Here is a 14,699-nt window from a genome sequence, read left to right on the forward strand (position 1 = left end):
GTGAAAACAGTACTAATCACCCCCAGGTGATGATTATTAGCGGGTGAAAATAGTACTAATCACCCCCAGGTGATGATTATTAGCGGGTGAAAACAGTACTAATCACCTCCAGGTGATGATTATTAGCGGGTGAAAACAGTACTAATCACCTCCAGGTGATGATTATTAGCGGGTGAAAACAGTACTAATCACCCCCAGGTGATGATTATTAGCGGGTGAAAATAGTACTAATCACCTCCAGGTGATGATTATTAGCGGGTGAAAACAGTACTAATCACCCCCAGGTGATGATTATTAGCGGGTGAAAATAGTACTAATCACCCCCAGGTGATGATTATTAGCGGGTGAAAACAGTACTAATCACCTCCAGGTGATGATTATTAGCGGGTGAAAACAGTACTAATCACCTCCAGGTGATGATTATTAGCGGGTGAAAACAGTACTAATCACCCCCAGGTGATGATTATTAGCGGGTGAAAATAGTACTAATCACCCCCAGGTGATGATTATTAGCGGGTGAAAACAGTACTAATCACCTCCAGGTGATGATTATTAGCGGGTGAAAACAGTACTAATCACCTCCAGGTGATGATTATTAGCGGGTGAAAACAGTACTAATCACCCCCAGGTGATGATTATTAGCGGGTGAAAACAGTACTAATCACCTCCAGGTGATGATTATTAGCGGGTGAAAACAGTACTAATCACCCCCAGGTGATGATTATTAGCGGGTGAAAATAGTACTAATCACCTCCAGGTGATGATTATTAGCGGGTGAAAACAGTACTAATCACCTCCAGGTGATGATTATTAGCGGGTGAAAACAGTACTAATCACCTCCAGGTGATGATTATTAGCGGGTGAAAACAGTACTAATCACCTCCAGGTGATGATTATTAGCGGGTGAAAACAGTACTAATCACCTCCAGGTGATGATTATTAGCGGGTGAAAACAGTACTAATCACCCCCAGGTGATGATTATTAGCGGGTGAAAACAGTACTAATCACCTCCAGGTGATGATTATTAGCGGGTGAAAACAGTACTAATCACCTCCAGGTGATGATTATTAGCGGGTGAAAACAGTACTAATCACCTCCAGGTGATGATTATTAGCGGGTGAAAACAGTACTAATCACCTCCAGGTGATGATTATTAGCGGGTGAAAACAGTACTAATCACCTCCAGGTGATGATTATTAGCGGGTGAAAACAGTACTAATCACCCCCAGGTGATGATTATTAGCGGGTGAAAACAGTACTAATCACCTCCAGGTGATGATTATTAGCGGGTGAAAACAGTACTAATCACCCCCAGGTGATGATTATTAGCGGGTGAAAATAGTACTAATCACCTCCAGGTGATGATTATTAGCGGGTGAAAACAGTACTAATCACCTCCAGGTGATGATTATTAGCGGGTGAAAACAGTACTAATCACCTCCAGGTGATGATTATTAGCGGGTGAAAACAGTACTAATCACCTCCAGGTGATGATTATTAGCGGGTGAAAACAGTACTAATCACCTCCAGGTGATGATTATTAGCGGGTGAAAACAGTACTAATCACCTCCAGGTCATGATTATTAGCGGGTGAAAACAGTACTAATCACCTCCAGGTGATGATTATTAGCGGGTGAAAACAGTACTAATCACCTCCAGGTGATGATTATTAGCGGGTGAAAACAGTACTAATCACCTCCAGGTGATGATTATTAGCGGGTGAAAACAGTACTAATCACCCCCAGGTGATGATTATTAGCGGGTGAAAACAGTACTAATCACCTCCAGGTGATGATTATTAGCGGGTGAAAACAGTACTAATCACCCCCAGGTGATGATTATTAGCGGGTGAAAATAGTACTAATCACCTCCAGGTGATGATTATTAGCGGGTGAAAACAGTACTAATCACCTCCAGGTGATGATTATTAGCGGGTGAAAACAGTACTAATCACCTCCAGGTGATGATTATTAGCGGGTGAAAACAGTACTAATCACCTCCAGGTGATGATTATTAGCGGGTGAAAACAGTACTAATCACCCCCAGGTGATGATTATTAGCGGGTGAAAACAGTACTAATCACCTCCAGGTGATGATTATTAGCGGGTGAAAACAGTACTAATCACCTCCAGGTGATGATTATTAGCGGGTGAAAACAGTACTAATCACCTCCAGGTGATGATTATTAGCGGGTGAAAACAGTACTAATCACCTCCAGGTGATGATTATTAGCGGGTGAAAACAGTACTAATCACCTCCAGGTGATGATTATTAGCGGGTGAAAACAGTACTAATCACCTCCAGGTGATGATTATTAGCGGGTGAAAACAGTACTAATCACCTCCAGGTGATGATTATTAGCGGGTGAAAACAGTACTAATCACCTCCAGGTGATGATTATTAGCGGGTGAAAACAGTACTAATCACCCCCAGGTGATGATTATTAGCGGGTGAAAACAGTACTAATCACCTCCAGGTGATGATTATTAGCGGGTGAAAACAGTACTAATCACCCCCAGGTGATGATTATTAGCGGGTGAAAACAGTACTAATCACCTCCAGGTGATGATTATTAGCGGGTGAAAACAGTACTAATCACCTCCAGGTGATGATTATTAGCGGGTGAAAACAGTACTAATCACCTCCAGGTGATGATTATTAGCGGGTGAAAACAGTACTAATCACCTCCAGGTGATGATTATTAGCGGGTGAAAACAGTACTAATCACCTCCAGGTCATGATTATTAGCGGGTGAAAACAGTACTAATCACCTCCAGGTCATGATTATTAGCGGGTGAAAACAGTACTAATCACCTCCAGGTGATGATTATTAGCGGGTGAAAACAGTACTAATCACTCCCAGGTGATGAAGAGAGCATTAGGAAGCAGTGTGAAGCTGGTGCAGGGAAAATAAAGTAGAACAGGAAGTGGGAATAAAAATAAGAGCACAAGAAAGGAAGTGAACGAACAACAGAGGAACGAGCAGACAAAGAATGTTCTGGTCCAACAGAGGAGGTTACCTCAAGGTCAAGGGAGGTCACACTTTGTGGGCGTGGCCTACACTGAAAGTAAATCCTGCTGCTAAACATCCGGCCGCCATTTTTATGTTGTTTCTGTTTCGAAATCCACCAAGTAGTTTGTAGTTAGTACGTCCTAAACCCCACTGGCTTATTAAGACTTTTGTTATTTTAGTAACTCATTTAGTTGTCAAGTAGCTCTTCATCCGGTACTAGAATAGTCTGATTACTGTCATGTACAAACCCTGTTTCCATATGAGTTGGGAAATTGTGTTAGATGTAAATATAAACAGAATACAATGATTTGCAAATCCTTTTCAACCCATATTCAGTTGAATATGCTACAAAGACAACATATTTGATGTTCAAACTCATAAACTTTATTTTTTTTAGCAAATAATTTAGAATTTCATGGCTGCAACACGTGCCAAAGTAGTTGGGAAAGGGCATGTTCACCACTGTGTTACATCACCTTTTCTTTTAACAACACTCAATAAACGTTTGGGAACTGAGGAAACTAATTGTTGAAGCTTTGAAAGTGGAATTCTTTCCCATTCTTGTTTTATGTAGAGCTTCAGTCCTTCAACAGTCCGGGGTCTCCGCTGTCGTATTTTACACTTCGTAATGCGCCACACATTTTCCATGGGAGACAGGTCTGGACTGCAGGTGGGCCAGGAAAGTACCCGCACTCTTTTTTTACGAAGCCACGCTGTTGTAACACGTGCTGAATGTGGCTTGGCATTGTCTTGCTGAAATAAGCAGGGGCGTCCATGAAAAAAACGGCGCTTAGATGGCAGCATATGTTGTTCCAAAACCTGTATGTACCTTTCAGCATTAATGGTGCCTTCACAGGTGTGTAAGTTACCCATGCCTTGGGCACTAATACACCCCCATACCATCACACATGCTGGCTTTTACACTTTGCGTTGATAACAGTCTGGATGTTTCGCTTCCCCTTTGTTCCAGATGACACGATGTGGAATATGTTCAAAAACAATTTGAAATGTGGACTCGTCAGACCACAGAACACTTTTCCACCTTGCATCAGTCCATTTTTGATGATCTCAGGCCCAGAGAAGCCGGCGGCGTTTCTGGATGTTGTTGATAAATGGCTTTCGCTTTGCATAGTAGCGCTTTAACTTGCACTTACAGATGTAGCGACCAACTGTATTTAGTGACAGTAGTTTTCTGAAGTGTTCCTGAGCCTATGTGGTGATATCCTTTAGAGATTGATGTTGGTTTTTAATACAGTGCCGTCTGAGGGATGGAAGGTCACGGTCATTCAATGTTGGTTTCCGGCCATGCTGCTTACGTGGAGTGATTTCTCCAGATTCTCTGAACCTTTTGATGATATTATGGAGCGTAGATGTTGAAATCCCTAAATTTCTTGCAATTGCACTTTGAGAAATGTTCTTCTTAAACTGTTTGACTATTTGCTCACGGAGTTGTGGACAAAGGGGTGTACCTCGCCCCATCCTTTCTTGTGAAAGACTGAGCATTTTTTGGGAAGCTGTTTTTATACCCAATCATGGCACCCACCTGTTCCCAATTAGCCTGCACACCTGTGGGATGTTCCAAATAAGTGTTCGATGAGCATTCCTCAACTTTATCAGTATTTATTGCCACCTTTCCCAATGTCTTTGTCACGTGTTGCTGGCATCAAATTCTAAAGTTAATGATTATTTGCAAAAAAAAATGTTTTATGAGTTTGAACATCAAATATGTTGTCTTTGTAGCATATTCAACTGAATATGGGTTGAAAAGGATTTGCAAATCATTGTATTCTGTTTATATTTACATCTAACACAATTTCCCAACTCATATGGAAACGGGGTTTGTATATTTGTGGTCACAACAGAATTAGGAATTAGAGCCCAAACGAGCCCAAAAAAAGATGGCATTGCTGTGGCCGCAGTGCATTATGGGTAATGTTCTCCGTCCGCAGGGCATGTCCTATCTCCACTCCAGCAACATTGAAGTCCACGGTCGCCTGAAGTCCACCAACTGCGTGGTGGACAACCGCATGGTGGTGAAGATCACCGACTTCGGCTGCCACACCATCCTGAAGCCAGGTCGAGGTGAGTGAGCGGTGAGAGCTTCACACAGGAGCTGGCTCGGTACCGATGACGGCTCTTCTTTTCTCAGATGTCTGGACCGCTCCAGAACATCTGCGCAGAGACGGCGTGTCTCAAAAAGGGGACGTCTACAGCTACGGCATCATCGCCCAGGAAATAGTTCTCAGGCGGGTGCCGTTCTACACGCCATGCTGCTCCAGTCGAGCAGGTAAGGACGCCCTCTCTGTCCCCTCTCAAGCGGTGATGTCATTATTGCCTTGGACTTGGTGGAGAAGGAGCTGAGCCGGAAGGCAAAGCTCTCAATTTACCGGTCGATCTACGTTCCCATCCTCACCTATGGTCATGAGCTTTGGGTTTCATGACCGAAAGGATAAGATCACGGGTACAAGCGGCCCAAATGAGTTTGGGTCTCTCCCTTAGAGATAGGGTGAGAAGCTCTGCCATCCGGGAGGAGCTCAAAGTCCTCCACATGGAGAGGAGCCAGATGAGGTGGTCCGGGCATCTGGTCAGGATGCCACCCGATCGCCTCTATAAAGGCCTACTGAAATGAGATATTCTTATTTAAACAGGGATAGCAGGTCCATTCTATGTGTCATACTTCATCGTTTTGCCATATTGCCATATTTTTGCTGAAAGGATTTAGTAGAGAACATCCACGATAAAGTTCACTACTTTTGGTCACTAATAAAAAAGCCTCGCCTGTAGCGGAGGTAGCAGACGATGTGCGCGTGACGTCACGGGTTGTGGAGCTCCTCACAGCCGCACATTGTTTACAATCATGGCCACCAGCAGCGAGAGCGATTCGGACCGAGAAAGCGAGGATTTTGTCCATTAATTTGAGCGAGGATGAAAGATTTGTGAATGAGGAAAGTGAGAGTGAAGGACTAAAAAGAAAAATGAAAAAAAAAACTAGAGAGCAGAGCGATTCAGATGAGTGAAGTGAATTATATTTATATAGCAATTTTTCTCTAGTGACTCAAAGCGCTTTACATAGTGAAACACAATATCTAAGTTACATTCAAACCAGTGTGGGGGACACTGGGAGCAGGTGGGTAAAGTGTCTTGCCCAAGGACACAACGGCAGTGACTAGGATGGCGGAAGCGGGAATCGAACCTGCAACCCTCAAGTTGCTGGCATGGCCACTACCAACCGAGCTAAGCCGAGCTATTAAACATATTTACCAGGATAATTCTGGAAAATCCCTTATCTGCCTATTGTGTTACTAGTTTTTTAGTGAGATTATATGGTCGTACCTGTACAACCTGAAAGTCGGAGGGGTGTGGCCACGGGTGTGGTGACCGCCAGTGTCTCCGAGGGAAGCCACGTTTCTCGACGAGGCGAAGGCAGCCGTTGGGGCCGGGCTGAGATTTTTTTTCTCTCCCTCCTCCACGGTGGAAGCATCTGACGGTCGGGGGCGGCCGGCGGGAGGAGGCAAGAGACTCCGCAGCTGCATTTTTGACAGGAACGATTCAAGCTCTCCGCTCATGTCTACGGTAAGAGCTGACTTATGACCACCATTTTCTCACCGAAACCTGCTGGTTGACATGTGGTAGGGAACCATGTTCGCTTGACCACTCTGTTCCATAGTAAAGCTTCACCGTCATCTTTCGGGAATGTAAACAATGAAACACCGGCTGTGTTTGTGTTGGTAAAGGGGGCCGCAATACACCGCTTCCCACCAACAGCTTTCTTCTTTGACGTCTCCATTATTCATTGAACAAATTGCAAAAGATTCAGCAACACAGAAGTCAAGAATACTGTGAAATTATACGATGAAAACAGACGACTTGTAGTTGGGAACGATGCTGGAACAAAATGTCCTCTACAACGCATCATACCGCGACGTTTTAGCATGATACTTCCGCGAGAAATTTAAAATTGCAATTTAGTAAACTAAAAAGGCCGTATTGGCATGTGTTGCAATGTTAATATTTCATCATTGATATATAAACTATCAGACTGCGTGGTGGCTAGTAGTGGCTTTCTTTAGGCCTTTAAGGAGGTGTTCAAGACACGTTGGGAAGACTATGTCTCCCGGCTGGCCTGGGAACGCCTCGGGATCACCTGGGAAGAGCTGGACCAAGTGGCTAGGGGGAGGGAAGTCTGGGCTTCCCTGCTTAGGCTGCTGCCCCTAAGCGTAAAAAGATGGGTGGATGGACGTCTGGAACAAAAGTTTAGCCCAAACATTCCCACCAATAAAATGTATTCTCAGAATGGTGGACCTGTTTGATTGTTTTTGTCGACCTGACCCCTCAGAGAAGATCTACAGGGTGCAGTACCCCAACGGCTTTGCTGTCTTTAGGCCAGAACTGAACTGCGATGGCGTGTCAGAGAAAGACATGGAGGTAATACAACAAAAGCTGATTGGGTGTTCATCGGATGGAAAATGGTGTCCACTTTGGTGTTGATCCAGCTGCAAATGCTGATAAAGAACTGCTGGGATGAAGATCCAGAACGAAGGCCGGATTTCAGGAAAATCGAGATGACTCTGGGAAAGCTTTTCAGGTAGGTCCACGTCACGTTCCTAAGAAGCCTTTGTTCAGTAAAACCAAGACGACTTTGGCCGCAGCAACCTGCAGAACCAGGCCACAGAGACCTACATGGACAACCTGATCCGCCGCCTGCAGATGTACTCCAGGAACCTGGAGCACCTGGTGGAGGAGAGGACGTCTCTGTACAAGGCTGAGAGGGACCGAGCGGACCGCCTCAACTTCATGCTCCTTCCCGGGTGCGTTCACCTTTCTGTACACCCGCCACGGAAGGTGCCGGAGATTATTTGTGTGTTCCCCGCAGTCCGGTGGTGCGGTCGCTGAAGGAGACCGGCAGGGTGGAGCCGGAGCTCTTTGAAGAGGTGACGGTCTATTTCAGTGACATTGTGGGCTTCACCACCCTGTGCCACTACAGCACCCCTATGGAGGTGGTGGACATGCTCAATGAGATCTACAAGAACTTTGACAGTGTCCTCGACCACCATGATGTCTACAAGGTGTGCCCGTAGTCTCGCTTTTCCTTCGTCTTTTCCAGTCCGGACGCTGATCCCTGGCCTGTGTTCAGGTGGAGACCATAGGAGATGCCTACATGGTTGCTTCGGGTTTGCCCAAACGCAACGGTGACCGGCATGCCGTGGACATCGCACGCATGGCACTGGACATCCTGTCCTTCGTCGGGACCTTTGAGTTGCAGCATTTGCCCGGCATTCCTCTGTGGATACGGATTGGTGTGCATTCAGGTAACGTCATGGTGAAATCATACCACACGTACACTCAAGGTTCATGTAGGGCAGTCCCACCTTCTATACAACGCCATCGGGCCGTGGACCCCGGACTTTGGCCCGTTTTGCTCCACCACATCAGCCGCTTTGTTTTGGGCCAAATAATGGTGTGGTCTGAGAGGGGAGCTGAGCAAGGAAGGCTGGAGGTCTTCCACGACGACTGTCTACCTGCGTGGTGGACTTACCAGCCCCCCTTGTCCACGACACACATGTTAATTATTTCATTGTGAATCAATAGCCAAATATGTTAATTATTTAATGCTTGCTAAATACACAAATATGTCAATTATTTTATTGTGAATAAATAGCCAAATATGTTAATAATTTAATTGTGGCTAAATACACAAATATGTAAATTATTTTATTGTGAATAAATAGCCAAATATGTTAATTATTTAACTGTGGCTAAATAGACAAATATGTTAATTATTTTATTGTGGATTAATAGAAAAATATGTTAATCATTTAATTGTGAATAAATAGCCAAATATGTTAATTATTTAATGCTTGCTAAATACACAAATATGTAAATTATTTTATTGTAAATAAATAGCCAAATATGTTAATTATTTAATGCTTGCTAAATACACAAATATGTAAATTATTTTATTGTAAATAAATAGCCAAATATGTTAATTATTTAATGCTGGCTAAATACACAAATATGTAAATTATTTTATTGTGAATAAATAGCCAAATATGTTAATAATTTAATTGTGGCTAAATACACAAATATGTAAATTATTTTATTGTGAATAAATAGCCAAATATGTTAATTATTTAACTGTGGCTAAATAGACAAATATGTTAATTATTTTATTGTGGGTTAATAGAAAAATATGTTAATCATTTAATTGTGAATAAATAGCCAAATATGTTAATTATTTTATTGTGAATAAATTGCCAAGTATGTTAATTATTTTATTGTGGATAAATAGACAGAAATGTTAATTATTTAACTGTGGATAATTAGACAAATATGTTAATTATCTAATTGTGGTTAAATATACAAATATGTAAATTATTATATTGTGAATAGATAGACACATATATTAATTATTTAACTGTGGCTAAATCGACAAATATATTTATTATTTTATTGTGGATTAATAGAAAAAAATGTTAATCATTTAATCGTGAATAAATAGCCAAATATGTTGATTATTTTATTGTGAATAAATTGCCAAATATGTTAATTATTTTATTGTGGATGAATAGACAGACATGTTAATTATTTAACTGTGGATAATTAGACAAATATGTTAATTATCTAATTGTGGCTAAATAGACAATTATGTTAATTATTTTAATATGGATGGACAAATAAATTATTAAACTGTGGATAAATATACTAATATGTTAATTATTTAACTGTGGATGAATAGACACAGATGTAAATGATTAAATTGTAGATAAATATACAAATATGTTGAATCATTTTAATTGTGGATAAATAGACAAATATGTAAGTTATGTAATTGTGGATAGCAAAACATGGTAATTATTTAATTGTGGATAAATAGACAAATATGTAAGTTATGTAATTTTGGATAGCCAAATATGGTAATTATTTAATTGTGGATAAACAGACCACAATGTTAATTATTTAATTGTGGATAAATACACAAAACATGTTTATTTAATTGTGGATGGACAAATGGGTTAATTATTTTATTGTGTATAAATAGCCAAATATGTTAATTATTTAATTGTAGATGGCCAATAATGTAAATTATTTGATTGTGGATAAACAGACCACAATGTTAATTATTTAATTGTGAATCAATAGAACATATGTAAATTATTTCATTGTGGATAAATAAGCAAATATGTGAAATTTAATAAATTGTGGATAAATATACAAATATGTTAATTACTTAATTGTGAATATATAGACACAGATGTAAATTATTAAATTGTGGGTAAATATACAAATGTGTTAACTATTTAATCGTGGATAAATAGAGCACAGTTGTAAATTATTTAACTGTGGCTAATTAGACAAACATGTTAATCATTTAATTGTGGATGGACACGTGTTGATTATTGAATTGTGGCTAAATTGCCAAATATGTTAATTATTTAACTGCGGCTAAATAAACAAATATGTAAATTGATTTATCTTGGATAAAAAGGCAAAAAATGTTAATTTTATAATTGTGAATAAATAGCCAAATATGTTAATTATTTTATTGTAGATAAATAGACATAAATGATAAATATTTAATTGTGGATAAATAGACAAATATGTTAATTATTTAATTATTTATAGCCACATATGTTATTTATTTAATTGTGGATAAATAGACAAATATGTTAAATATTTAATTGTGGATAGACGAATATGTTAATTATTTTGTTGTGAATAAATTGCCATATATGTTAATTATTGTATTGTGGATAAATACACATAAATATTAATTACTTTATTGTGGATAAATATACAAATATGTAAATTGTTTAATTATTGATAGCCAAATGTGTTGATTGTTTAATTGTGGATAAATCGCCAAATGTGTTATTTTTTAAATTGTGGATGAATAGACAAATATGTTAATTATTTTACTGTGGGTAAATAGACAAATATGTTAATTATTTAATTGTGGATGAATAAACAAATGTGTGAATTGTTAAATCGTGGATGACTATACAATTATGTTAATTATTTATTTATGGATAAATAGACTCGGATGTAAATTATTAAATTGTGGATAAATATACAAATATGTTGATTATTTAAGTATGGATAAATAGGCACAGTTGTAAATTATTTAACTGTGGCTAAATAAACGAATATGTTATTTATTGAATTGTGCCTAAATAGCCAAATATGGTAATTATTTAACTGGCTAAATAAACAAATATGCAAATAATTTTATTGTGGATGTGGATGAATATACAAATATGTAAATTATTTTATTGTGAATAAATAGCCAAATATGTTAAGTATTTTATTGTGGATAAATAGACAGAAATGTTAATTATTTAAACGTGGCTAAATACATTATTTAATCGTGGATAGACAAATATGTAAAAAAAAATATTGTAAATCGACAGAAATATTAATTATTTTATTGTGGATAAAAAGACAAATATGTAAATTATTTAATTGTGGATAGCCAATTATGTTAATTATTTTATTGTGGATAAATAGACAAATATGTAAATTATTTAATTGTGGATGGCCAAATATGTTAATTATTCAACTGTGGATAGATCGCCAAAGACTGGACTGAGTCGCCCACACAGCATAAACTATGTAGACAAATATTTTAATTATTTTACTGTGGATAAATAGACAAATATGTAAATTATTTAACTGTGGATAAATAAACAAATATGTGAATTGTTAAACTGTGGATAAATATACAAATATGTTAATTTAATTGTGGCTAAATAGACACATGTAAATTATTAAATTGTGGCTAAATAAACAAATATGTCAATTGTTAAATTGTGGAAAAATATATAAATATGTTAATTATTTAATTGTGGACGAATAAACAAATATGTGAATTGCTAAATTGTGGATAAATATACAAATATGTTAAATATTAAATTGTGGATAAATATGCAAATATGTGAATAATGTGTGTGTGTGTGTGTGTGTGTGAAGGTCCGTGTGCTGCTGGAGTGGTGGGCAACAAGATGCCTCGATATTGTTTGTTTGGAGACACTGTCAACACCGCCTCACGCATGGAGTCCACCGGCCTGCGTGAGAACACACACACACACACACACACACACACACACACACACACACACACACACACACACACACACACACACACACACACACACACACACACACACACACAACATACATACACACACGCACACAGAGTAATAAAAGAAGGTGTTGTTGTGTTGCAGCGTTAAGAATCCACATCAGTCAGTCCACACTTGGAATCCTGCAGAGGACCGACTGTCACTTCCTATGTGAGCAGAGAGGAGAGACTTACCTTAAGGTGAGCACACCTTTACCTGCATCTTTGTCCACACTTCACACCTGTCTGTGTGTTTGTGTGTGTGTGTGTGTGTGACAGGGCAAAGGCAAAGAGATGACCTACTGGCTGACCGGGGAGACCGGAGACAAGTACAATCTTCCCACACCTCCCACAGCGTGAGTTCAAGACTTCTACTTGTCCACTCCCACTCAGGTTTGGTGTCGGCCACACTGCTGCCATACAAACCTGTCTGCTAAAATGTCAGAAGTAAACACATTTTGGTCTAAAACAACAGTGAAAATGTAATAATTGTCACTAATAATGAATAATAATGTACTTAGTCACCCATAATATAAAACATTTTATATTTAAGTATAAATCATGTTTTTTTTTACATAATGGACTTTTCAGTATGTGGCCCTTGGTGGGAAAAGTAGAGACACCCCTGAAGTAGTACAAGTTCTCAAAGAAAAACAAAAAAAACCGACTTTAAATATAAATGACAATTATTTTATTATAGCTTAGTTTTTATGTAAAAAAACAACAACAATACAATGTAAGAAAAAAGAGCAAAACAATCGGTATGTAATGAGAAAAATCTCAAATGTCCTAACGAATAATTAATAGTAATATATTTAGTCACCTGTAATACAATTTGTGGCCCTTGATGGCACAGTAGAATATATCCATCCATCCATCCATCATCTTCCGCTTATCCGAGGTCGGGTCGCGGGGGCAGCAGCCTAAGCAGGGAAACCCAGACTTCCCTATCTCCAGCCACTTCATCTAGCTCTTCCCGGGGGATCCCGAGGCGTTCCCAGGCCAGCCGGGAGACATAGTCTTTCCAACGTGTCCTGGGTCTTCCCCGTGGCCTCCTACCAGCTGGACGTGCCCTAAACACATCCCTAGGGAGGCGTTCGGGTGGCATCCTGACCAGATGCCCGAACCACCTCATCTGGCTCCTCTCGATGTGGAGGAGCAGCGGCTTTACGTTGAGTTCCTCCCGGATGGCAGAACTTCTCACCCTATCTCTAAGGGAGAGACCCGCCACACGGCGGAGGAAACTCATTTCGGCCGCTTGTACCCGTGATCTTATCCTTTCGGTCATGACCCAAAGCTCATGACCATAGGTGAGGATGGGAACGTAGATCGACCGGTAAATTGAGAGCTTTGCCTTCCGGCTCAGCTCCTTCTTCACCACAACGGATCGATACAACGTCCGCATTACTGAAGACGCCGCACCGATCCGCCTGTCGATCTCACGATCCACTCTTCCCTCACTCGTGAACAAGACTCCTAGGTACTTGAACTCCTCCACTTGGGGCAGGGTCTCCTCCCCAACCCGGAGATGGCACTCCACCCTTTTCCGGGCGAGAACCACGGACTCGGACTTGGAGGTGCTGATTCTCATTCCGGTCGCTTCACACTCGGCTGCGAACCGATCCAGCGAGAGCTGAAGATCCCGGTCAGATGAAGCCATCAGGACCACATCATCTGCAAAAAGCAGAGACCTAATCCCGTGGCCACCAAACCGGAACCCCTCAACGCCTTGACTGCGCCTAGAAATTCTGTCCATAAAAGTTATGAACAGAATGGGTGACAAAGGGCAGCCTTGGCGGAGTCCAACCCTCACTGGAAATGTGTCCGACTTACTGCCAGCAATGCGGACCAAGCTCTGGCACTGATCATACAGGGAGTGGACCGCCACAATAAGACAGTCCGATACCCCATACTCTCTGAGCACTCCCCACAGGACTTCCCGAGGGACACGGTCGAATGCCTTCTCCAAGTCTACAAAGCACATGTAGACTGGTTGGGCAAACTCCCATGCACCCTCAAGAACCCTGCCGAGAGTATAGAGCTGGTCCACAGTTCCACCACCAGGACGAAAACCACACTGTTCCTCCTGAATCCGAGGTTCGACTATCCGGCGAAGCCTCCTCTCAAGTACACCTGAATAAACCTTACCGGGAAGGCTGAGGAGTGTGATCCCACGATAGTTGGAACACACCCTCCGGTCCCCCTTCTTAAAGAGAGGGACCACCACCCCGGTCTGCCAATCCAGAGGGAATATAGTAGAATATATATATATATATATGTATGTGTGTGTGTGTATATATATATATATATATATATGTAGGTGTGGGAAAAATCACAAGACTACTTTAGTCACGTCCGTTGTGTCCTGAGCAAGACATTTCACCCTTGCTCCTGATGGGTGCTGGTTGGCGCCTTGCATGGCAGCTCCCTCCATCAGTGTGTGAATGTGTGTGTGAATGGGTAAATGTGGAAGTAGTGTCAAAGCGCTTTGAGTACCTTGAAGGTAGAAAAGCGCTATACAAGTACAACCCATTTATCATTTATTTATATATATATATATATATATA

General features: G+C 40.5%; 1 protein-coding gene across 4 annotated transcripts in view; it reads left to right on the top strand.

Annotated features, from left to right (window-relative positions):
- gucy2ca (guanylate cyclase 2Ca) overlaps nt 1–14,699 on the top strand; it is a 70,727-nt gene that overhangs the window by 53,612 nt on the left and 2,416 nt on the right. For all 4 annotated transcript variants that reach the window (XM_061884546.1, XM_061884545.1, XM_061884547.1 and 1 more), the window contains 10 exons: nt 4,964–5,096; nt 5,164–5,301; nt 7,351–7,439; nt 7,508–7,599; nt 7,664–7,822; nt 7,888–8,080; nt 8,149–8,323; nt 11,982–12,080; nt 12,239–12,333; nt 12,412–12,488. In XM_061884546.1, the coding sequence (XP_061740530.1) occupies nt 4,964–5,096; nt 5,164–5,301; nt 7,351–7,439; nt 7,508–7,599; nt 7,664–7,822; nt 7,888–8,080; nt 8,149–8,323; nt 11,982–12,080; nt 12,239–12,333; nt 12,412–12,488 (1,250 nt within the window). The remainder of the gene's footprint in view (nt 1–4,963; nt 5,097–5,163; nt 5,302–7,350; nt 7,440–7,507; nt 7,600–7,663; nt 7,823–7,887; nt 8,081–8,148; nt 8,324–11,981; nt 12,081–12,238; nt 12,334–12,411; nt 12,489–14,699) is intronic.

Source organism: Nerophis ophidion, linkage group LG23 (genome assembly GCF_033978795.1).
Source record: "Nerophis ophidion isolate RoL-2023_Sa linkage group LG23, RoL_Noph_v1.0, whole genome shotgun sequence".
Taxonomy (NCBI): domain Eukaryota; kingdom Metazoa; phylum Chordata; class Actinopteri; order Syngnathiformes; family Syngnathidae; genus Nerophis; species Nerophis ophidion.